The sequence below is a fragment of the Garra rufa genome, chromosome 5, assembly GCF_049309525.1.
Source record: "Garra rufa chromosome 5, GarRuf1.0, whole genome shotgun sequence".
Taxonomy (NCBI): domain Eukaryota; kingdom Metazoa; phylum Chordata; class Actinopteri; order Cypriniformes; family Cyprinidae; genus Garra; species Garra rufa.
This window is the reverse complement of record NC_133365.1, coordinates 11,435,111-11,460,826: the sequence shown is the minus strand read 5'-3', so window position 1 is coordinate 11,460,826 and position 25,716 is coordinate 11,435,111. Positions and strand designations below refer to the sequence as shown.

Here is a 25,716-nt window from a genome sequence, read left to right as displayed (position 1 = left end):
GAGTGTGCACAACTCTTTAATTCTCTCATCATAAATAATAAATCGCAGATACAAACAATACATACAATGTAAGTAAGAGATTCATTTCACAGTGTAGGCAGCTTCAGTGACTATAATGATACATTTGTTTTTTTGCTTAAACTCGCAATAGATCAAAGTTAGTAATAATGTCGCTTTCTGTAACGTTATATAATTTATTTGCTGTTTGGATAACTGTGCAATTGAAACTTTATAATTATCATTTTCTAATTTTTTTTTATTGTAATCACGTTAAATACAAATTCAGCCCCATTAAAAATATTTTATTAGCCTACATGAAACGTCTGGTTCTTTCCTAAATCGAGTTTATGACGTTTGTAGTTAATAGATTTGGCTGCTTTTAGCCTTACCCTGAAGTTGGTTCCAACTCCAACAGGTATAGCAGCAAATCAGCATTAGAATGATTTCTGAAGGGCCATGTGACACTGAAGTAATTATTTAGCTTTGCCATCACAGGAATAAGTTACATTTAAAAATGTATTAAAGTAGAAAACTGTTATTTCAAATTGCACTAATATTTCACAATGCTACAGTTTTGATCAAAATATAAGTGCAGCCTTGGTGAGCATAAAAGACTTCTTTCAAAAAAATGTTAACATCTTACTGAACCCAAACTTTTGAACGGTAGTTGTACTACTACAGAACAGGCTTTGAAGGTTCACTGCTCTTCTAAGAGGGTATGGATGTTTTGCATCACTTTGTGCTTTTCAATACCTTTGCTTGATCTTTGGCCTCTTGTGTTTTTCAAATAAGGGTAGGTAACCACTCCTGAGGAGGTGGTAGAAGAGTTCTCATAGATCTCATCTCTCATGCTGCTGACATCTCCAGCATGGTCAAATCCTTCTTTAAGATGTTCTTTGTACCACCACCATACCATGACGAAGGTTACGGCAAAACCTCATGGAGGATTTACACGGATGTAATTGGGCATTGCAGGGCCAACTTCACCACTTGGATTGCTGGTCGATGAGGTTTCCCTCACTGGTTACAATGGCAGAATGTTGGGATAGGATATACGCCAATCCACTTAGGAAGAGTGGAGACAAGGCTGGAATGCCAGGTATGTCTTTTTTGTTGTTTGCTATGGGTCTGTTGTCGCCAAGGAAAGAGCCAAATGTAACTATTGGGTTACAGTTTTGTCTGATGTGTATTTAGTTCGAAACATGACACTCATTACAGAATTGCTGTCTGTGTGGGTTATGAAATTAGTCAATGAGGCTCCAGACTCATTCACACTGTGAAATTGCACTCCTTTAGCCGTGTGGATTTAAAGCGATAGTTCATCCCAAAATGAAAATTCTGTCATCATTTACTCTCCTTCATGTTGTTCCATGAGTATGGAAAAAAATACTATGGAAGTCAATGGCCAGCAGTAACAGTTTGGCTATCAAACATTCTTTAAAATATCTTTTTTGTGTTCATCAGAAGAAAGTAAGCGATAGCGAGGATGTAGCAACACGAGGGTGAGCAAATCATGATAAAATTGTAATTTTTGCTTGCGCTATTGCTTTAACACAAACCCTCTGCCAGTTTCTTTTGCTTTGGCTACACAAAAGAAAAGAAGACAAGATAGCCACTGCCTGGGGCAAGTAGGACGAGAAGAGGTGTCAGTTTCACCAAGGTTACACGGAGCATGAAAGAGGCTTGTTGTTGGCTGGGAGGAACGCTGGGAGGGATTAGCCCTTTCTAATTCTCCATACACTCACTCGCTCACCTCCACAGAAGACTGGGATGCCAGTTTGACTTTTCCTGACACGTGACAAGAGATGGCCTGTCATGTTAATGTACCGCTCCGGGCTGTCATGTAGCTAAACGCTTCCATTTCCCAGCTTGTAGTTCCTCCTCGATGCTCTGCCACTCTACAGGCCTTCAGATCACCTGCAGGTATGCACTCTGTGGTAGGTGAGGAAATGAGAGGGGAGAAAATGCCCTGGAAAAATCTTTTTTACAGTTGTCACTTTAAGGGCCTCTTAAAGATGGCATTTTGCAGAAAAAAAAAAAAAAACAAGCAAGAAAGAAAATGACTTTATTTTTGCACAACAGGGACTGCAGTAAGTCACTTGAAAGTTGAGCAAAAAAGTCCTCACATAAGAAGTTGTAGCAAAGCATGTTTACTAATTCATCTAATCAACATAGGCGCCTTTAAAAATAAAGGTGCATGATGCCATAGAAGAACCTTTTTGTCTAAATGGTTCCATAAAGAACCTTCAACATCTGAAGAATCTTTCTGCTTCACAAAAGGTTCTTTGTGGCGAATAAGGTTTTTCAGATTATAAAAAGGTAAGCAAGAAATGGTTCTTTAAAGACCCTTTGACTGAATGGTTCTTTGTGGAACTGAAAATGAATCTTCTATGGCATCAACCCTTTGAAGCACCTTTATTTTTAAGAGTGTACTTGCCTCTGTAAACATTGCTGCAAAACTGAAGAAACATATCCATTTGTACAAATCACTGCAGTTTCCAGCTGAACTTAACACTAGAGGTAGTAAAACTCAAACAAACTTTATTTCTTTTCACACAAAGCACGATTTTCAAGAACAGAGTTTTGATTAGTTTTGCCTTATTTTCAAACAACTGAAAAAAAAAGAGTTAATTCTGAACAGCAGCAATACATACCTTAAGCAGCGTAATAAAATGCAGTACATGCCTGTAATAATGTAATAAATATGTACCATACTCACATACAGAATGTGTTTTACTGCCTTGAAAAATGCAGTAAGGTATGTCATTTTTGTGTTGCAGAAATGTATATAGAGGCATGTATTTTCCTGAGCCTGGGTTGCATCTAATTGTGTTGTCTTTTAATAAGCCCGCCTGCTGTTTTTGTACAGACCAATGTGAAAATCAACCCGTTTTTATGCTACAAACACGCAGAGTTGAACATGTAAACTGGTGGATTGACAAGTAGATAACACATTATAAAAATCTAAACAATTATTAATTAAGACAGCTAAATATATTTATGTGTTATGTAAGTAATATAATAATTGATTGATAATAATCGTTTAAATTAATAATCAAAACTCTTGATTCAACCATTTTGCTAAAAATGGTTTAAAGGTTGAAATGTAAATTGTATCATTTTATACAACTTTTTGTTTTTGTTAAAACCTGTATCTGAACTGCATGTAAATAAATTTGTGCAGGTCTTAACAAGTCTTAAATTTGATCTTAAAAATCCGGCAGATATCCTGTAAAATAAACTAAAACAACTACAAAAAATATAATCAAGATTGTGATTTCTAGATATGGACAAGTCATACAATTTGAAATCTTTTCAATCCATGGCCATTTTAATAAATTTGATGCTATTTGTTTTTGTAGTTATGCCAAGCTGTAATATATTTATTTGATCAATGGGGGTAAAAAATTTTTCGTAACAAATCCTTATCCATTAAATCCCATACAACTGAAAAAAAAAATGTATGGGGCCTTCGAATATTTTTGTGGACAATAGAGGGCCTTTGAGTTGAAAAGGCTGACAAGATGGAAACATTAAACGGCGATGTTTATCCAGTAAACCCTACTGTAGGGATGCACGATATTGAATATTAGTTCATCATATGCATATACTACAACTCTGTGATGCCTACAATTGGATAATCTTAAAATAACCGTTTTAAAATATTCCAAAAGCACTTCCCAAAGTACATTTATCCAAGAAATGTTATTTTAAAAATCACATTATTTTATATGTCCAATACACACTGGACAATTGGGAGGGGAAGTCTCCTCATCATCTAGCAGAGAACGATCACCTTTCTGGAGGGATCATCCTGTAATGCCTAGACAGCCACTCAAACTGAGAGAGCTTTTGAGAAGCTCTCGGCGCCAGTAGACAAACAAACCACTCCCTCAGCTTGATGCATCAGCCGGCTGTGCTCTTACTGCTCCTCCCTGTCTGTCAGAGGATAGCAAAACCCCCATTTACTACACCCACAAATCCCCGCTAATCTGATGAAGAAAGCAGATTTGCTTTCCATTTGATGTAACATACCAGTTTGATTCAGCATTCGGTACACAATTAGAGCCGGCTCTGAGAAAGTTGGATGAATGTGTCATGTTTATGTCAATGAAAAAAACAAGAAAGTGATAGACAAACCAGTGGTCTGGATGACAAGTGAATATTCAGAAGTCATTAAATGGAGATATGAATATGTATTAAGAACATTATGTTTATATGGTTTTATTAATACAGCTGAAATTTGCATTGATAATACGTTACGCATATTCACTAATGGCATGCATTCATTTTTCTGCATGCATGATGTGACAGCATCAGTGCTGTAATGTTCAGAGGCTAAATGAATTAATTCTTTACATCAGAATTGTACATCTACATATCGAGACAGATGCAGCGCAGTAATTCAGCAATAAAGAGGAAGAAAGAACAGTATCACTATGAAACTTTATAAAATATCTCTAAAAACAAATCCAGTATGCTCAGAAGTTTTAATAGATAATTCAAGGCACACTTTTAATTCAAGCTTTTATTAAACTATCTATTTTATAGTATAAACATTTAATGGTAATGGAAAAAAGGCACCCTAAAGAAGGTATTCATTGCTGATTCATGTGGGTGTGCAGCCCATTAATTGTTTATACCACAAAATAGCTAGTGTAATAAAGACAGCTTTTCCTTGGAATTATCTTCTCTGGATCATAAATTGTTTCGCAGAGCAGATTATTTTTATAAAATAACTATTTTTTAAGATGGGCTAATAGTACAGTGCCATAAAAACTCATGCAAACTAAAGCCAACACAAGCTACTCTTGTATTAAAAAAACAAAACATTTCTTAAAGGAGTAGTTTACTTTCAGAACTAAAAAATTACAGATAATGTACTCACCCCCTTGTCATCCAAGATGTTTGTCTTTCTTTTTTCAGTCGTAAAGAAATAATGTTTTTTGAGGAAAACATTTCAGGATTTCTCTCCATATAATGGACTTCTATGGTGCCCCTGAGTTTGAACTTCCAAAATGCAGTTTAAATGCAGCTTCAAAAAGCTCTTAATGTTCCCAGCCGAGGAAGAAGGGTCTTATCTAGCGGAACGATCGGTTATTTTCTAAAAACATTTACAATTTATATACTTTTTAATCTCTACGCAGAGTACACAAAGAGCTAGACAAGACAAGCAGTTGAGGTTAAAAAGTATATCAATTGTAATTTTTTTTTTTTTAAATAACCCATCGTTTTGCTAGATAAGACCCTTCTTTCCTCGGCTGTGGACGTTTAGAGCCATTTGAAGCTTCATTTTGAAAGTTCAAACTCGGGGGCACCATAGAAGTTCATTATATGGAGAGAACTCCTTAAATGTTTTCCTTAAAAACAATTTACTTACGACCTAAGAAAGAAAGACATAAACAGCTTGGATGACAAGGGAGTGAGTACATTATCTGTAAATTTTTGTTCTGAAAGTGAACTACTCCTTTAATGTGCGCATGAAAATTAATATGATGCTTAGTCCACAAAATATTTAAGATTCATGCATGTCTTTATAAAGATATTTACAATTTTTAAAGGAAAACATTGTCGTTTTTTACCATTACTGTGGAATCACAAACTTTGATAAATTTTCTGAGTGAACGTGTTTAATGATAAGTTCTTTGTGTGCTTTTACCTTACCTTACTTACTACCTTAATTTAGAACTATATGTAGATATTTAGGCCTTCAAGTTACACACTGTGTAGCACCATTATATAATGGGTTTCTGCTGATGTTTGATAATACACAAATCATAGATGCATGTTGCCTTTAAAACACTTCTTATTTTGTGAATAAATCATGAGGTGGGTCTTTTTTGGAACACCTGCGGGCTTAAATGGTACCAAAGTACCAATTAAGCCCATGCCAGACTTTTGACTGTATTCATAAAATATCTTAATTTTACATTCTATAGTGTACATCAACTAACTAATACATTTTCAAATGAGAGTTAAATCTTCCATTTTTAAAATTGTTTTCTCTTATAAACCATGTCAATATCTATGAAAAACACATAAACTTAATGGGTACACTCACTCTAAATTTGTTTACCTAGTAATTTTTAACTAACTAAAAAGCGGTTGGATTCTATAGAATTATTTTATTTGACTATAGAATTTTTAATTCTATATTCCTCATGGTGATTGCTATTAGGGATACAGCTATGGCCAGAAGTGATGCAAGTCTTGCAAAATCTTGTTTGCTAGTTTTCTTCTTCACAGTCCATTTTAATTTTTTCCTGTCCTTCTGACGAGATTTTAAGAGATTGTGGTTCAAATGACTTTGCCACAACATAGGCTAATTATTAGTTTGGTAGTTGTCTTCTGTACTGCATATTTATGACCCTGGACCACAAAACCATTCATAAGTTTTTTTAAATTGACATTGAGATGAATAAATAAGCTTTCCCTTGATGTATGGTTTGTTACCCTCTTAAAAATAAAGGTGCTTCCCGATGCCATAGAAGAACCTCTTTTGTCTAAATGGTTTCACAAAGAACCTTTAACATCTGAAGAACCTTTCTGTTTCACAAAAGGTTCTTTGTGACGAAAGAAGGTTCTTGAGATTATAAGAAGTTAAAAAAAGAGATGGTTCTTTAAAGAACCTTTGAATGGTTCTTTGTGGAAACAAAAATGGTTCTTCTATGGCATCGCTATGAAGAACCTTTTAAAGCACCTTTATTTTTAAGAGTGTAGGATAGGACAATATTTGGTCGATATACAACTGTTTGAAAATCTGGAATCTGAGGGTGCAAAAAAAATCTAAATATTAAGAAAATCACCTTTAAAGCTGTCCAGATGAAGTTCTTAGCAATGCATATTACTAATCAGAAATTAAGTTTTGATATATTTAAGGTAGGAATTTTACAAAATATCTTCATGGAATATGATCTTTACTAAATTTCCTAATGATTTTTGGCATGAAAGAAAAATCGATAATTTTGACATACATTGTATTGTTGGCTATTGCTACAAATATATACCTGTGCAACTTAAGACTGTTTTTGCGGTCCAGGGTCACATCTTTTTTTATGTTTTCTTTCACTTTCTTCCTGTCCATCCGGTGAGATTTTGCATCACTTCCAGCTTTAGATGTATCTCTTCTAGCTACAAATATTCCTCATAGGTGCCATGTTAAGATCACATGACTAGCCTTGTCTTTTAACTCCACAGGATTACTAACAATACTAAGACTAATGTCATTACTCATACATACAATTACTTAACTTCTCATTACAGCTTTACTTCATATAGTGTTTTATGGAGACAAAACAGCTTCAGTATAAATACACTTCATGCATCCACACTCATAGGTGTCAGTACAAAGTCCAAAACCACTTGGCCAAAGAAAAGCTTTGGCATATCAATGACTTAAATATCCTCGAATGTATGAATCATTACTAACGAATCTACATTGTTCAAACAATAAACTTATTTCAGCCATTCGAATCTCCTATCTGTTGTTGCTCTTCCATGCTGTTGTGTATGAAATGGCTTTAAGAGTGTTGAAATTTGCCGTCGGCCATAGCCGTGGGCAACAAAGGACAAAGCAAGAGGAGGTGGGAAGCATCTCATATAATCGTCCCTGACATATCATCACCTTCATTGTGCCTCTCAGTCCGACCGAAGCCGAGGCGAAAAGGTTTGCGGTGCTGGTGCCGAGTTTAAGCAGTAGTCCTGTACGCGGACCCAGGAACACCATCTGTCACTCTGGTGTCAAGTGGCACTTGTCTTCAGTGATTAGCATTGCTGCTTCAGGTAGGCCATGACTAAGGCAACCATATGGTCTGTGGGTCTGAGTGACCACAGTGACCCAGATGAGCTCTTTGCCCCTCTGGCGTCTCAGTGAGGACACGGAGTGGACAGACTCACGTGTGCATTAATTCTGACAGCTAACGAAAATTCAAGCAAGATTAAATGGAAACAAAAGACCTTGATAAGGCCTTCCGGAGACGTCTTTAGCAAAAGAGGAGTAGATCAAGTCCTTGACTTGAAGAAAAGTATCACTGACACAGTATTCAAAGCTGAGAGGTTTTTAGTGGTACAAATAGTGAATCAATAGCACTTCTGTTAATGATACTAATTAGTTATTCACAGTCAAATGGCCAAATCGCAGGACACAGACACATTTCTGCCTAAAGAGTTTGCCTGATCTTAATTACATTCATGAAAACATTATTGCCTCGAGCTGCAAATAAAAATGACCTAAAGCCAAGGTCTTCATGGTGGGCAGTGAGTGAATCAGCTTTCGTTTCATTCTGGCTCAGACATAAATATGGCTGCCAGCCAGTACATTGCAGCTGAAAGCAACAATATAAGCTAGCTCTGAGATAGTGTGATTATTAGTGCTATCCACAAAGTGCAGAATGTTGGAGCTTCTGGCACATGTAAAATAAAAACTGCTGCTTTTAACAGGAATAGGCTTTCTAAAATGAAGTCACAGTGATGCCACAGAAGAACCATTTTTAGTTTCCTAAAGAACCTTTTACTGAACGGTTCTTTTTCGCTTAGTTAAGAATATTTTAATAAACTAAAGAAACCTTAGTGCCATGGAAATTAGGTTATAAAGGTTCTTCATAAGAAAAAAGTGTTTATGTGTTTGATTGAACATAGTCAAACCAGTGACCAGTGTTTGGAAGGTTACTTTGGAAATGTAATAAGTTACACATTTCAAGTTACAGTAACACTTTATTTTAAGGTGCCCTTGTTACACATGTTACATGTACTTACTATTATAACAACAATTAATTATACATAATTACATGCAAGTAACCCTAATCATATTGTAAGTACATGTAATTAATTAATATTACTCACTACTCAAATGTATAATTACACTGTAACAAGGACACCTTAAAATAAAGAGTAACACAAGTTACCTAATTTAAAATGTAATGAGTACACTCCTAAAAATAAAGGAGTTGATGTGAAGGTGCTTCACGATGCCATAGAAGAACCTTTCTTGTCTAAATGGTTCCATAAAGAACCTTAAACATCTGAAGAACCTTTCTGTTTCACAAAAGGTTCTTTGTGGCGAAAGAAGGTTCTTCAGATTATAAAAAGGTAAGAAAGAGATGGTTCTTTAAAGATCCTTTGACTGAATGGTTCTTTGTGGAACCAAATATGGTTCTTCTATGGCAACGCTTGAAGAACCTTTTAAAGCACCTTTATTTTTAAGAGTGTAGTGTAACTATTTCATTTACTTTATTAAAGTAATGTAACTGATTACATTTGATTACTTTTTGATCAATTTTCTAAATTTACATTTAGTAATTCAGCAGACACTTTTATCCAAATGAGGACAATAGAAGCAATCAAAGCAACTTTCAAAATCCTTCATCTCTTGAATTAAAATTATAATAATTTACAGTATTATAATAAAAGTACAGCCACCAAAAAATCTGACTTTAGCACCTCTTTTTACTTTGAGATCATTCTGAGGTTAAATACAGATTTTAAATCATACAAGAAGTATTCAGATGTAACCGCTTTTGTAATCGTTAACATTTTCAGAAGTAATTTTAATTACACATTTTTGCTTACACTTTATTTTAAGGTGTCCTTGTTACAGTGTAACTATACATTTAAGTACTGGCTAATATTAATTAACCTGCGAGTTACTTGCATGTAATTATGCATAATTAATTGTTATTATAATATTAAGTACATGTAACATGTAACAAGGACACCTTAAAATAAAGTGTTCCCAATTTCTTGAGTAACTGTAACAGATTAGTTACATTTCTTTTGTAATTAAATTACGTAATGCTGTTACATGTAACTGGTTACTCACCAAACCTGCCAGTGACAGACTCCAGCCTGTAGCCGTTTAAGTTAATTAAAGCGAACTGATTAGAATCAGCCAAAGATCCTGAACACTCTGATACCCGTATATCTCATCTGACTGGGGAGGTTAATTAGAAAAGCAAAGATCTATCATTTTTCTGTAGTGATGCATGAAATATAATAGACAAATGAACAAAGGCAGAAGCCTAAAACGCACATTGCAACAAGCACAACTTTTGTGATAATTATTGGTCTTAAAATGATGGAAATGCTAAACAAACTCACCAATTTCAATGAAAAAAAAATAAAGATTCTTTAAAATTAATATTTTAATTATTCAGTTTGATGCTGATAGATGTTTCTTTTAATAATCAAAATGCAAAACACAATGTTCCCATGCAAACCAATTCAACATGTTTCTGAAAGGGTGTATAATCCAGCAGCTGCCTTTATGGTGTTCCTCTGAAAAATTCCATAAATAGAAAAAAATGTGATCCGAAGACATTGGATAGGGCACCTAACAATGACAAAATCACTGATGTCCCTGTCATTGTGAAGAGGCAGGAGCCTCCTTTTAAAGCTCTGTGATTTTTCCTGGCTGAAATGTGTGTTTTTAGCACTGCTACTCAGAACATGCTAAACTGTAATCATAAAGAGTCATTTTTAAAGGCGGAGAAAATCTAGCGTGGACACACGCACACACAGCAACACAAACACAGTTGCTTAGTGTGAAGAGATCTCAGCTCGAAAAGAAAGCATTAGGTCTAAAGAAATGATGACACACGCACATACACGCACGCGCTTGCACATACACACGCAAAGTAGCTGAAACGCTGCTCCTGCCATTCATCTCGAAAGGACTCCTGCTGAGCTGTAAGAACCGGCTACTGTGGCTGAGGGAGACTTCTGCATCGAATCTAACAACCTAAATTTACAAGCACATTGAGACTTCTACTGCTGAAAATGGCTGAGAGAGCACACGCCGCTGCGATCTTTGAGAACAAAACACTGCTACCATATAAACAAATCATTAGAGAAATCTATGTATACCCGGTACCCTATAGTCACGCCACACTATAGAGACATATACAGGTACACTTCCAAGTGAATACACGCATCCAAGGTCTTCAGACTGTGAGGTCGAGAGGTTGTTCAAAGCAACAGATCACAAAATAGATTTGCTCCTTCTCTATCTTTCTCTCTTCTTACCAAGGGAACTAATGCATGCTATTGAACTGAATGACATTACAGAAACCGTACTTTGTCAATAGCACACATCCTTCAGGTTGTGCTCTATCCTCCATTACCTCGCAGAGGCATTTCCAAATTCAGCCAGGCTGGTGAGGGTGATCAATGAAACCAGAGGTTAATGAGAGGTCAGGATGAGGGTCAAACTTATATTCAGACAGCGTACAATAAGATACTAAGAACCTGAATAATTATTCTTAAGCTAGCTCTAACATTATTATAATTTATCTTGCCTCAATATTATTAGCATACTTATAAACTTAAATAGAAATTGTATAAAGGGTTAAGGCTGTGCTATTAATGTGGGTGCGTGTCTTGTTTTCTTGTTTGGCTCGTCCCTGAGCTGTTATCCAGTGATTATCATCCAGTGATTATCATACAGTGCGGATTGCAGGTTCTTGTTAAGAGTATAACACAGAGTGAGATGACTACTTTAAGCAGAAAAGCAAATAATCATTTTTCTGAGAAATTAATCTACATGCGCAGGTAAAGCTGTCATGTTATGAGCTAAGACATTACATTTGTAGGATTTTAAGCCCTAAACACTTATTCTGACCATTTGTATTAGTAAAACTAAACATCCTAGATTTAGGTTTAGACTATTTTTTGTATTTATGTATTTGAAATGTGACAATTTGGGTGAAGCATATATAATAAAAGGTCCAATTATAATATAATTACACAAATGTTAGCAAATCAAGAACCATGCTTTCAGAAATTAGGCATTGTAAAAATGTGTGAATTCTATGTTACGAGTATAGAATTATTGTTATGTTCCTACTGACATAATAAATCCATTGCCCTCTCTTATAATAACAAATCATAAGGGTGGAAAAATTCCAATATTTATATACACACATACACTCTTAAAAATAAAGGTGCTTCACAGCAATGCCATAGAAGAAGGCATCGTGAAGCACCTTTATTTTTTAAGAGTACATACATTTGTAAGATGTTCAGCATGTTGGAAATCTTACTAATCCTGAATAATGAATAATTTCTATTACCACAAGTGGGGATGAAAGGCATTATAAAATGTGGTCATTACTGTTGATGAAGCGTAGACATAAAAAAAACCATTCATGCATAATTAAAATGTTTAATTATTAACATCATGAATGAATGTTGCTGAGGAATATGCCCCCAAAATCTATTTTATTCTCTTGTTATGTAATTCCTTTTGATGCACCTTGTTGGATTGAATACACAGTGCATATCAGGCATCATTCTCTCCAAATATCTCTTTAGTGTCCTGCTGGATTTCAAAACAAGTTTTATGGATTTGATGAATTATAGTCGCATTGTATTGTACACCCATACAAATGCACCTACACAAGCTGCTATCAATCATCCAATTACAATTAAACACACACACACACACACACACACACACACACACACACACACACACACACACACACACACACACACACACACACACACACACACACACACACACACACACACACACACACACACAATGCTTTCCATTTGTGGAAAAATGTTTTTTATACTGTACAAACTGTATTTTCTACTCCCTAACCCTACACCTAAACCAACCCTTCACATGAAATTGTCAGCATATTTAGATGGTCATAACACTTAATTCTTTATAAATTATAAGATTTTTTCCTCCTGGGAACCAAAAAAAAAAAAAAAACATTTGGTCCTCAAAATGTAGGGAATTCCACACACACACACACACACATACTTCATGTTTCAGGTAACATATTTATAATGCATTTGTAGAGGTCATAGACATCTAGGTCTTGGACATAGACTTCAAATGCAAATTCAATATTGCATTTCATTTTTGAAATTGGCTTAAAAGATTGAGAATAGCATGCTTGGTGTTAAAATATGTCAGCATTGTTATTACCATGGACCACAGTACAAATGGTGTTCTCCAAATAACTTCAATTTAGCAATAAGCTGTATGTGCTCTGAACTGTCATCTAAGCTATCTGAGAAGCACAGGACAGAAACATGACGGACCAACAAAGCCTTATTTGACGTTTATTATTTATCAAATGGCTTTTTAATTCTTAAAAACTTAATAACCACCGGCCTTAACGTGTTATTGAGCATTTGAGCAAAATGAAGAGTTAACAATGCAAGCTCTCGCCCAATGTTTCCATGTCTTTGTTTGGTTCTTGTGCTTTGAGTCGTATTGCTAACACAAGAGGGCGTGTTTGTGTCTGTTATAGCGACGTTCTGCTGCCTGCTACCCTGCTGTCATATTTCGGGCACTTGTTTTGTCTTGTCCATCACTGTCAAAGGGAGACTTTCAAATTCGTTAAAATGTATCTTTGTCAATTTTTAAAAGGCATCTCGTTTTTGTTTTAAAATAAATCACCAGAGAGTGTTGAAATACAGTGCTAATCTCAATGATTTGGGTTGAAGTGGCAGCGCCAGAGTTTAACTTGAGTTCAAATAAAATATATATTTTTTCTCCTTACGAGTAAAATTTGCCCTGTCGCTGTGTAAGGGGTCAGGAAATTTGTCAACTCTGTGCTATTTGCCTGTTTGTTCAACCAATCCATCCCTTACATTGAGATTATATTACCACGTGCCTTGCTCAGTTTAAAACGGTCATTATCTGCAATTATGTGCTGTAATTGCGTTTTAGTTTGAATAGCGACAACCCTGAAATGTGCCATCGATTTCAATCGTGTTATGCACCCCTGTGTGTAACAGCCTAAATACGGATTTGCGCCTTTCCCTGTGAAAATCTGTATACTGGTCGAAGGAGATTCACTTCACATGACCATCAGTCCAAACACAGATTATTTGACCACTTATAAGCCATATTAAGCAGGATTTATCATCAACGACTTGATACAAAATATCCTACAACAATTTCTAGTTAGCTCGATTGTTAAATTCAGTTGCCGTAAATATTATTGAAATAATAGGTATTTTATAATTGTATTAGCCTATTTTGAAATTCCATGACCAAACAACATATTTCCTACTCAAAATTCAGACTGGTTCCTTTTAAAATAATTCTTAAAGCGTCGATATTAAATAAGCACTAATACTGTTTTGTCTTGTTTTTTATTTTATATTATATTTTATTTTAGTCATCATCATTATTGCTGTTAATTTTAACATATTTCGGATCTATTTAATTCGCATCTACAGAAATTAGGAAGGAAAAAAATGTATGAATGAAATAAGAAAAGTAAATGCAACAACTCGTCGGCCTGGGCTCCGAACAGCTGGTCCTTCTTTCCATAACCAATCAGCTTCTCATAAAGGTGACGTATGAGTGTCCTACGTCAGACCAATAGAGAGAGAGAAGAGCTGAAGCCGACTGAGTTTGAGGGAGTGAGAGAGAGATAGGGACAAGAGTGGCCCATCAATACTGCGACCAAGTACAGAAGCTCAACACACACCCCTAACTCTAATCGCAAGCATCTCGATTCCGGGAAGTCCTGCAACACCTCGAACCCTCGGCCACTTCCCCACCTTCTCAGATCAAAACACGGGCACTAAGGGCCTTCTGTCCGGTTTTAAAGTGGACCTAACACCGCCTTACTTTATTGACATGGGAGACATGGGGGATCCACCAAAAAGTAAGTTACGCTTTTATGTGTATATGTGTGTCTGATGACACTTACTGATAAATTTGACGATTTATGATTGTATGCGATCGTTTTATATGACTTTAGTAGTTTGTTTCGCGTTTTACAAAAGTTAAAAAGTTCCGAACAGACCGGGGACAAGCCGTAATTATAGGGGCTGATACCGGTCTTCTTCAATTTAAATCACTACAAATAGGGCCTATATTCTTAACCATTGACTATTTGTTAATTTATTATTATTGCTATTGTTATATTAATAATAATAATTATTATTGTTATTAATATAATAAAGGCTATGTGCCGATTCTAATTCTATTCCAGCCATTTTTTGCAGTTATACACAGTTATCATCAGCATCCAGTATTGTTTTTAAACATGTCATGTGTGTTTAAGTCTACACAAGAGCTATAGTATACAAGTGGGAATTTTAGACGTTTAGGTTGTAATTAAATTAAAACAAATATTTACATAATTTGAACTTTCCTATGCTTTCTCATTCAATCAGAAAAGCGTCTAATCTCGTTGTGTGTCGGCTGTGGGAATCAAATCCATGACCAGTATATTCTTCGCGTGTCCCCGGACCTGGAGTGGCATGCGGCGTGTTTGAAATGTGCAGAATGTAACCAGTATCTGGACGAGTCCTGTACGTGTTTTGTGCGAGACGGAAAAACTTACTGTAAACGGGACTACATCAGGTAACGCAGATCAATTAGGTCATGTTTTAGTTTTCGAGTGTGGATGACAGAATGACAGTAACCTCTCATTATTCACTGCTGCATTACGGCAGCATGCTGTCATTCATTTTTTTGTACTGGACAGCACCTATATGCTAATCTCCTGTCTTAAATGAGTCTGGAGCGCAATTACTCCACAATAATTGTGAAGCTTTGTTCATATGTAGCCTATGGCATTGCCGCGTAGCTCTACGAAATTCTATCGCAATATTGAAATCATATTTTGTGAGAGTAATGTAGCATTATTTAAAGAGGACACTTTTGTGTGAGAGACAAACACCACGGTTTAAAAATAATATCCACAATACGCTAAAGAGAAATTATTATTATTGATGCTGGTTTATAATATTATATTATTATTATCATTAATAATAATAATAATAATAATGATTATTAGAATAATACTAAAGCTAACGAATTTTGATAATTATTAATCAGTTAATGCTTTAGGAAACAGGCTAGTTTATATTATGTTTGTCTTTTTATTTTACCATGACATTTGTTGTTCTTACAATTATGTGCATTTAATTTTCTGTTACCATAAATTTAGCATTTTTATATTGCTGTCATATCGTTTTGCTGTTTTTATTTTTTAACCAAACGTTACACATTGTAATGCATTTTTTTTTTTTTTTTTTTTTTTTTTTGGTGTTTCAGGTTATACGGGATTAAATGTGCTAAATGCAACATCGGTTTCAGCAAGAATGACTTTGTGATGAGAGCACGCTCGAAGGTTTATCATATTGAGTGCTTCAGATGTGTGGCGTGTAGTCGGCAGCTCATCCCAGGAGATGAGTTCGCTCTGCGGGAAGACGGGCTCTTCTGCAGGGCCGACCATGATGTGGTGGAGCGGGCAACAATGGGTGCTGGTGACCCATTAAGCCCATTACATCCGGCGAGACCTTTACAAATGGCAGGTAGGCATAGTATTCTACTACAACTTACAAAGCGTTGTTTGCTCAAGGACTCTGGGATTGTTTGTCTTGGGGATTTTCAATAGACACAAAGCTCCTCTAGACATTTAGTTTTTTTAAAACGTGTTTACTATTAAAAAAAAGAGCTTCATTTGATGACATAGATTACGAAATAGAGATTTATGATGAATTAATGTTGTGTCATAGCAAAGCGTGAATGATGTTATTAACAAGCCGACCACAAGTTTGCGGTGCTTTGACAGCATAACTCGTTTTATTTTTCCTGTTTGTGTTATTGAATTCAGCTATTCATGCATGAAATAGATATTCTCTGCTGATTAGAGGCCAACCACGCGACAATGTCAGCGTGTACATGTACTTGAGAAAGAAACGAGATCCTTTCACAAATAAATACAAAGAAAATGCGATTTCATTTTTAAATGTTTATATATCATAGAAATAGAAATATGCGATAACGTATTATGAGTGTGTGAGGACGGCACAAGCATATGGCAGATTATTATTATTTTTTTAATATATGTTAATTAAATTAAACTGATATTACAAATCACAGTCATGTTGAAACACGTGTTGATCAAATCTACATTTAAAGGCCCTCTTAAGCAAAATACGCTTTGAGTGTTTAACGTAGAAATCACCCACAGTACTGCTATTATGCATGCGCTACATTAAGGCATCTTATTGTCTCATAAAATAATAAATTCATTAATATATACCACTTGTTAATGCAGTTTTATTAATAACCAGCCGCCTTTAAGTAATGTCATGGGCCGCACGCACCTTATTATTTAAAATTCAGAGGTATGCACAGATTGCTTTAATTAAGTGTCGTAAACCTATCTGGGTCATACTCGCCCTCCAAATTTACTGCATCCAACATGAACATATAATTGCCTGAAAAGGGATTGCAGCCATGGCTGCATTTCAAGTTTATTAAAAGGATACTCTGTCCGCCATAATACAGAATTAAGATTTCACCTGTGAAAGATCAGATTTCTTTGGAAAGAAATGTCTGAATAATATATTTTTACGCTTATGGAGAGATTCCGCCTTTCTCGACCCAGGTCTCGCAAGCAGACCATCAAATTTATGAATAGAATATGGGAAAACTAACACTCCGTTTTAACGAGTGATTATTTTTAATGTGCTATTTATATTGCTGTTGTTATTATTGTTATTATTATTTTCAAGAGGCCTATTATTATTTCCCATAAGTACTTGTACCTAATTAGACGGGCCTCGGGTACCTCCGACTTAATTTAAATTACGTGACAGTTTGAACCCTGGATATATTTGTAGTCTTAGCGCACTATAGAAGATATCTTTGCATTTAACAATTTTTTTTTTTTATGTTTCGTTTTTCCTGCAGCAGAGCCCATTTCGGCACGTCAGCCTGCGCTTCGACCTCATGTGCACAAGCAACCTGAGAAAACAACCCGCGTCCGGACAGTCCTCAACGAAAAACAGCTCCATACCTTGAGGACTTGTTACAATGCCAACCCTCGACCCGACGCCCTCATGAAAGAGCAGCTCGTTGAGATGACGGGTCTCAGCCCGAGAGTCATCAGGGTTTGGTTTCAAAACAAGCGCTGCAAGGACAAAAAGAGGAGCATACTGATGAAACAACTCCAGCAGCAGCAACCCAACGACAAAACGGTAAGACTAGTGGAGCTTTTACATTAAAAACATTCAACTCCGTATTAGTTATTTTATTTCTAAAGAGCGAGTCATAAACTTTACGCGTTCGCAGTGTGATGGGCTACTATAAAAACGCGTTAGTCTAAAAATCAAGCCTGTATGTGGATTTAGAACTTTAAAAATCGCTATGGTTATTTTAAGATATTTTTTCTAGTTATGGTCTCATTTAGAACATCCAGCTTATTGGATCGTACACTTGCGATGGGAAGTTTCTTCAATGCGGCCTCTAAACTCTACTTATGACTGCAAATAAATTATTCGTGGTCATCTGCAGAACATCCAGGGGATGACAGGGACTCCAATGGTGGCGACCAGTCCAGAGAGACACGACGGTGGTTTGCAGGCAAACCAAGTGGAGGTGCAGAGTTACCAACCGCCTTGGAAAGTCCTGAGTGACTTCGCACTGCAGAGTGACATCGACCAGCCTGCTTTCCAGCAACTGGTGAGTGCGCAAAGCTGTGCGTATAAAGACATAGCAACCACCGTATTAAAACCCACCGCTAATACCATTATAAATAATTATATAATTAACAATGAAAATGTCAAATAGCACTAACGTACATTTTGCTTGTTTTAGGTGAATTTTTCTGAAGGAGGGCCAGGCTCGAACTCCACGGGGAGCGAGGTCGCTTCAATGTCCTCGCAACTGCCAGATACACCAAACAGCATGGTAGCGAGTCCTATAGAGGCCTAGGCGAGTGGATTATCTCCTGCACCAGAAGTTTTGGGAAAGGACGTGTCCGGGAACCAATCTCAGAGAGAGGCTCGTGAAGTTTCTTCCATCCCTATTTCGTTTAGGGCCGCTCCTGAATAAAAACCCATCCTCCAACTGCACGAGGCCTCTATATCGAAACAACCCTTGGTTGTATTTATACACTGTGATGACAATCATGGGATTTAAACACACTCCAACCGAGCGAGTCCAACGAGTGTTGCGAAAAGACCATTTAAAGTTCAGCGAGAACTCCTGCGAAAGTGGACCCAGCCGGCGCACATTTCACACACCGAACCTGACATGATGATTGCAGTGCTCCGCGGCCGAGTGGACCTGGTCGGCTACACTTTTGCCAAATACCCCTCCACGTTTTTTTTTTTCACTTCTATGACAAATCATTGGACCTCTACGGATATAAGACGCAAGAGAACTTAATCTAATATACATTCATATAGCCTACTGTTGTGCGCAACGTGAGTGGCCTATAATGAAACCATGACTGTTTATTCTGTTTCTATAAAAAGATCGAAATGGACTAGCTCACAAAAAGAGGGTATGGCAGCCGAGGTCTACTGCGAGTACAGTTTTGTTATATGGTCTCTTTTCAAACATCAAGCCCAAGTACTAAAGCATTGCAACAAGGTATACCTCTATTTTGCCACAAGCTGTGTGGGAATTTCATGTGTTCGTGTCCGTCCAAGAAGTTTTTTCTTTCCCAAAGATGTGTATAGGTTTAAGTTAAGTTAATATGACTGATTAGCTCTGGAGGTTTCGTTTTGTTCCTGTATTACAAAATATTTTATTATTTATTGTCGAAAGACATGCCACTTTTGTGTACTTTTACTTGCTGAAGAAGTAAAAAGGAGGAAAAGAATATTGTCGACTCCGAATGATCTATCATAATTGACGTGTCCTGTCGTTTGATCAAAGACTGATGTAAGAACAACGCCATATGTAGAGTTATCTTCAGGAATATTTGATCAATAAAAATTTGACGTGTACTGTAAGTAAACGGTCAGACACGTGGGGCTTTCTTAAACGTGACCATTTTTGTAGCTTAGGCCTATATGTTTCTCGCATCATAATTTGATGTTTGGTTATTATATCACACAAAAAACGGAGATTAGGCAAGAGAAAACAAATCAGTTCTCGTTTGACCAAATAATGTGGTTAACGGCACTGCAGGCCAAAGCACCCTTAAAGAAACAGTTCACCCACAATGACAACTCCGTCATAACTATTTATATACTGAGAAAGCATTGATACTAAATATATATTTAAAGACCACTGTGTGATTGAGAAAGAGTTTGAGTGATTGAGAAAATCAAGAATTTCAAAATTAACCTCAGCTGACCAGCTGATCATTGACTCATGTACATGGATCTCCAGTGAGCTTGCTAAAGTACAAACTCAGTTAAACCTCAATATCGAACTCTCCAGACTAAAAATTATATCAGGTGCTGGTACAATGACCTTGACCATTGCTCTTTACGTGGCCGGTCACTGTGGGCATGGTTCTTCTCAGCTTTCACACTTCCTTTGAGTAAACAGTTGTTGCAAATTAGGATAATTTATACCTATTCAATAACATATAAATTACCTTTGAATTAGATTTTTTTGATTATTGTATACTGTACCTACCACATCATTATTTGATTCAAAGGGAAAATAGGGGTAGATATAGCTATTTTTGCAGTTTTTATGTTTGCATTCAAATTAAATGTAAATTAAGGCAAACTGGATTAAACTGAATTTAGAACAAAAAGGTACAAGACTATGGCACGTAGTCAACATCACATTAGAAATGACTGAAGACATAGCAATATACCAGCCACGAGATGATAGCACTTATAAGGCATTGTGACTATTTTGTTAATGTCTAAAGTTTTTATTATTACATCCCTTTCCAAAAGTTTTGTCATGTCAAGCAATCAAAACTGTTTTTATTGTGCTAGTGGTTCCAGTGACTAAAGTTGATGTATAGATTTAATTCAGGCTTCATACAGATCAAGTCTGGTTCTTAATTTAAAAAGCTTTTTGTTTATATTAATTATAAATATAAATATATATATAAAATTTCATTCAAATGTATTATTTTTAGGGCTGCGAAATGATTAATTGCAACTAATCGCATTCAAAATAAAAGTTTTTTTAAAGATTTAGTTTGTATATAATAATTTATATTATATATATATTTTATATAAAAATCCAACATTTTTCCTATTTTATTTATATATTCATAATAAAAACATTACACACACATTGTAAACATAAACTTTTATTTTGAATGCGGTTAATCACAATTAATCATTTTGCAGCCCTAATTATTTTGATCATTTACTTAATATTATTTCATTTTACTGTTCGTTGTTGCCAAAGTGTAGCCTTTTATTTTACAGCACAACACCTACAGTATGACAGCCAGGTCCATTCAGCTGGAAGTGTGGCTTACTGCACATTTGGATGCATTGAGTGACATGTTGGCGAGTCAGAAGAGCTGTGAATATGACCATGACTGAAGAACAACACTTGCAAGCAAATATGAAATATTTGAAAACAAAACAAAAAAAGATTCCAAATTTGTAACGTGTCACTGTTTAGGCCATTTGTTGAACAACGCATTGAGTGGCATCGGACTTATCCAAAGTAGGGATCCCCTGTTTAAAATGTCAGCTCTTTTCTCTAGTCCTCTACAGCCAGAAGAAGGCCGTTGGGTAGCACAAAGCCTCCTGATAGAATAGTTCCCAAAGCTGGTCGAGCCTCCCGGACTGCATTCAGCTTGCTGACTTGCTGGAACAAAAGCAGCACTGTACCTGGAGGAGGCTCCATGGAACAATCACAGTCTCCTGGATGAGACCCGATTGCATTGTGAACCGGGCAAGCAATCCCTCCCCAAGGTCCAGAGCCTGACCACAGAGTCACAACACAAGGGAGGCTGGTGAGCTCAACCCACAATTGTTCAGCGGTGGCAACCAATGGCAGATGGTTGACGGAACTTTACTGTGCATCTGCAATTTTATGAGAATATTACTATAGATTTAAAAGAATGAGATTTACACGTAAGAGGAAAATTAATTTACTCACCCTTATGTAGTTCCAAACCTGCATGACTTACTTTTCCGACACACAAAGGAAGATCTTTTGAAGAACACTGAGGTATAAACAGCATGATGACAGAATTGAGAATTTTCATTTTTGAGTGAACTTATCCTTTTACCTTCGTTAATCATTTTTATGTGTGAAATTCTGTAGGAGATCAGTTTTTTTTATCTCTTGCTAAAGTGTTGATAAAGCAGGCTGTGCTGCTTGGCAATAGTACTTTAAACATTTACAATTCCATTCCAGAATAGTTTCAGAGATAAATAAATATTCATAACCTGAAACAACAGATTTGGAAAATTACCTATGAACGCACCGTTGATCAATCTTTTTAAGAGCTGCACCCTTGAGTTTGTGTTTAAAGTGATAGTCCACCCAAAAATGCTAAATCTGTCATCATTTATTCACCCTCATGCTATTCCAAAGATATAGATATTTTGAAGAATGCTGATGACCGAACAGTTTTGGCTAACACTGACTTCTATTGTATGGACAAAAAAACAACAACGACACACAACAATATGTTTCGTAAAAGAAGGTCAGTCAATACAATATTGGAACAACATGAGGGTGAATGAATAACGACAGAATTAGCATTTTTGGGTGAACTATTTCTTTAAGAGTTTGGATGTACAGAATGTCTGAGGAAAGCTGGCATTTTCAACATCGGCTCTTCTGGAGACTTTCAGAGTCTGTCAGCAGATCTAGAGAGAGAGGTGCTGGTCAAGCCCGATCCTCTTTAGAATGTGTCGATGAAGAGGACACTCCAAGTGTTAGTTGTCAGCATAGCAGGTGTGAAAAAAGAATGCTAAGAGCTGCGTCGTCCTGTGAGTTGAGCCTTACGGATCCGCGGGGAATCACACTCGGGGCTTAAAAGAGCACACTCCAACTTCTTAGTCTCTTCTCAACAGCCCCCTGAGCCGACTCTTCATTCTTTTACTGGGGCCGAAGCCGTCAAAACAGCCTCATTGGGAGTATGATGGCATAAAATGACATTGACATACAGAAAAGGGGACTTGCGGGTGACAAGCTTGGTTTGCGTTTTGTGAGAACAGCAAAAGCTTTCAGGCCAAATGTGGTGCAGGGTTCATGCAGGGTTTTTGGTAATCAAAACAAAATTGTTCTGATTAATAGAGTTTACATTTTTGAGCATTCCATACATCAAGTCATCTGGCAATATGAACTAAACTAAACCATACAAGCGAATCATTTAAGGAAACCTTAACCCTATCAACCCTTAAGCCTAAGTCTACTGTATCACATTTGAAAGTTAAATTCTAAGGCCACTTAATTGTCAACAAGATCAAAACCTCTACGCCTTCTGACATATGATTGACAGTTAATACTTTTTTAGTAAAAGATGTATCAAATACAACACTCAAACAACATATAGGCTTATGCAACTTTTTAAAAATTATTTATGTATTTATTTATTTACTTATTTATTTTGTCTACATGATCAAAATAACTGTTCAAAAAACAATCAAATGACTAACTTAATTTTTGAATATTATTTCAGAGGCTTTACAGGGTTAAACTTGTGAATATAAAGCAAAGACACAGCAGTAACAAGACTTTCATAATTAATCCAACTCAATCAAATTGTAAGACTCATCGACACAGGTTTTTATTTGTAAACTGATAATATTAATTTCAGGTCTAAAATTTTTGTTTGTACTCAAATATAACATTTCTCCCACTTCAATTTTCAACTCTACATTTGCTCATAATATATATATATATATATATATATATATATATATATATATATATATATATAAATGTGAGCAAATGTAGAGTTGAAAATTGAAATGGGAGAAATGTTATATTTGAGTATAAACTAAAATGTTTAAAATATTTAAAACTAAAATAAAATATAGGGATATGACACTAGCAAGCAGACTTTTTACAATAGTACTGGAGGCAGAGGTAAGATTGATGAGAGAAAAACAATGTAGCAAACGTATCAGCGATACAGGTTCCCTGAACCATTTTTCTAAGACTATTTCAAATAAAAAAAAAACTTAAGGGAAGTAGAATTGTCCATCATAGGTCAAGGAGCACATGATTAATCTACAAAGACAAAGATCTACAAGCTTCACAGCTATAGTTTATAAGAACACCTTGAGCTTTTTATGTTCCTGCTTAAACAACTTTACAGGAGCCTGGTAATTGTCTCACCTTAATTGGAAATCATAGACACTGGGTTTACAGTGTGACTAACTGAAGAAAAAAAAAACATGTAGCAGGTCACATAGTAATAAAAACGGACTGTTTATTCTTGCACAGGTAGAAAATGGTAAGTAATAATAATAAAAATGCAATCTAATTGTGTAAATTCTCATAGCACAGCAATATTGTTTTTGTGCATGAGTGAGTGTGTGTGTGTGTGTGTACATCAGTGATTGATAGGTATTTTATACATAGCAAAAATTATAATGTGATACAAATTATGAGACAAAACTAAATATTGCTGTTCTGATGTTAGTTGACTATATTTTATCAGTATTTAAAAAAAAAGTTGTCAAAGAAGAAATAAATATTTAAAAAGCTACTGTCTATATATTACATGAATATATTAATGTAAGATACATTAGTATGTGATGACCTAGAAAGTGTCATATACTCAAATGACAAATCATTAATACACAAAATCAATTTCACATGAAACTATATATCTATAGTTATCATTTTACTTCATTCGAACCACATATTAGTTACTGCAGTGTAGAGTAACCATTATACACTTCTTATCAGAAAGGAGATTACACAGACTTATACCCTTATATAAATTCACATGTAACTCTTGTCATGGCAACTCAAGTGCCGATTGAGGCGGGTGACTGGTTAGCTTACGACAAGGTATTAAACAGCCCACAAGCCACCCTATGATACCATCTTTGAAACCAAGGCAACGCAAATCCTCTCTAGGCATCAACTAAATCATCAAATAGCTGTAAAAAAACACCTGACTCTCCTTTACGTCAGTTATCAGACTAAATGATCTGCGTATGTTTTGTGTGCTACCAGTGAAAAGGATAGAATTGCAAAATAAAGACATTAAATACTACCTTGATACTAATTCTGTTTACATTTGTATTTTTTTTAATGTGCAGGTACATTAAAGGGACAGTTCACCTAAAAATGAAAACTCATGTTGTTCCAAAACTGTACTGTTGACTTTTTATCTAATGAACATAAATAATATATTTTGAGATTTTTTTTATGCAGTGGACATCAATGGGCTCCAATGTTGTTTGGTTACAAAAAAAATATTCAAAATATCTTTTGTGTTTTCGCAGAAGAAAGAAAGTCTTATGGGTTCGAAACAACGTAAGGGTGAGGTTCTTTTTGGGTTAACCATCTCTTTAAATCAGTACTGGCGCCCCTCTTGACTGACAGCAACATGTAGTTTTCAGGATTTATAGACACTAAATTAAAAATAAATACACACAGTACATTAACTTTCAAGTGACCCTTTCAATAAAATGCACAAAAAAAAAAAAAAAAAAAAAAAAAAGATCAATCGGAACCTATTATCTACATACAAGTCATATTCGTCATTATACCACATCATTATAAATCTCACGACTGGAAGCGGTTTTGATGAGAAATCATGATACGCAGCTCGGCAGAAGTCGAAGGCCTGAACAGGTGGCAGGGCAAAGCCCTTCACATCCAGAGAAAGATCACCGATAAAGCCCACAATGACAAGAGTCACGTTGCTCCGGTGTCAGTCTCTTTAACAGGAGACAAAACACTATGCTTCCTTAGAAATCCAATGGGATGGCTTTTCGGAAAAAAATAAAAATAAAAATCAGACGAGTAATTGGAGGCCTATAAGTCGACTATATAACATCTGTTTTAAAAGCAGTGGAAAGACCCAATTC

At 35.7% G+C, this 25,716-nt stretch overlaps 1 protein-coding gene across 2 annotated transcripts; it reads left to right on the top strand.

Moving 5' to 3' along the window:
- Nucleotides 1-14,412: 14,412 nt before the first annotated feature.
- Nucleotides 14,413-19,707, top strand: isl1a (ISL LIM homeobox 1a). 2 transcript variants are annotated; one of them, XM_073840954.1, is made up of 6 exons: nt 14,413-14,636; nt 15,151-15,340; nt 16,037-16,296; nt 17,687-17,970; nt 18,287-18,454; nt 18,590-19,707. In XM_073840954.1, the coding sequence occupies exons 1-6, from the start codon at nt 14,609-14,611 to the stop codon at nt 18,704-18,706; spliced, it is 1,047 nt and encodes a 348-aa protein (XP_073697055.1). In that variant the 5' UTR covers nt 14,413-14,608; the 3' UTR covers nt 18,707-19,707. The 2 variants fall into 2 exon arrangements, with proteins under 2 accessions (XP_073697055.1, XP_073697054.1); XM_073840953.1 differs by having other exon boundaries at nt 17,684-17,970.
- Nucleotides 19,708-25,716: the final 6,009 nt, after the last annotated feature.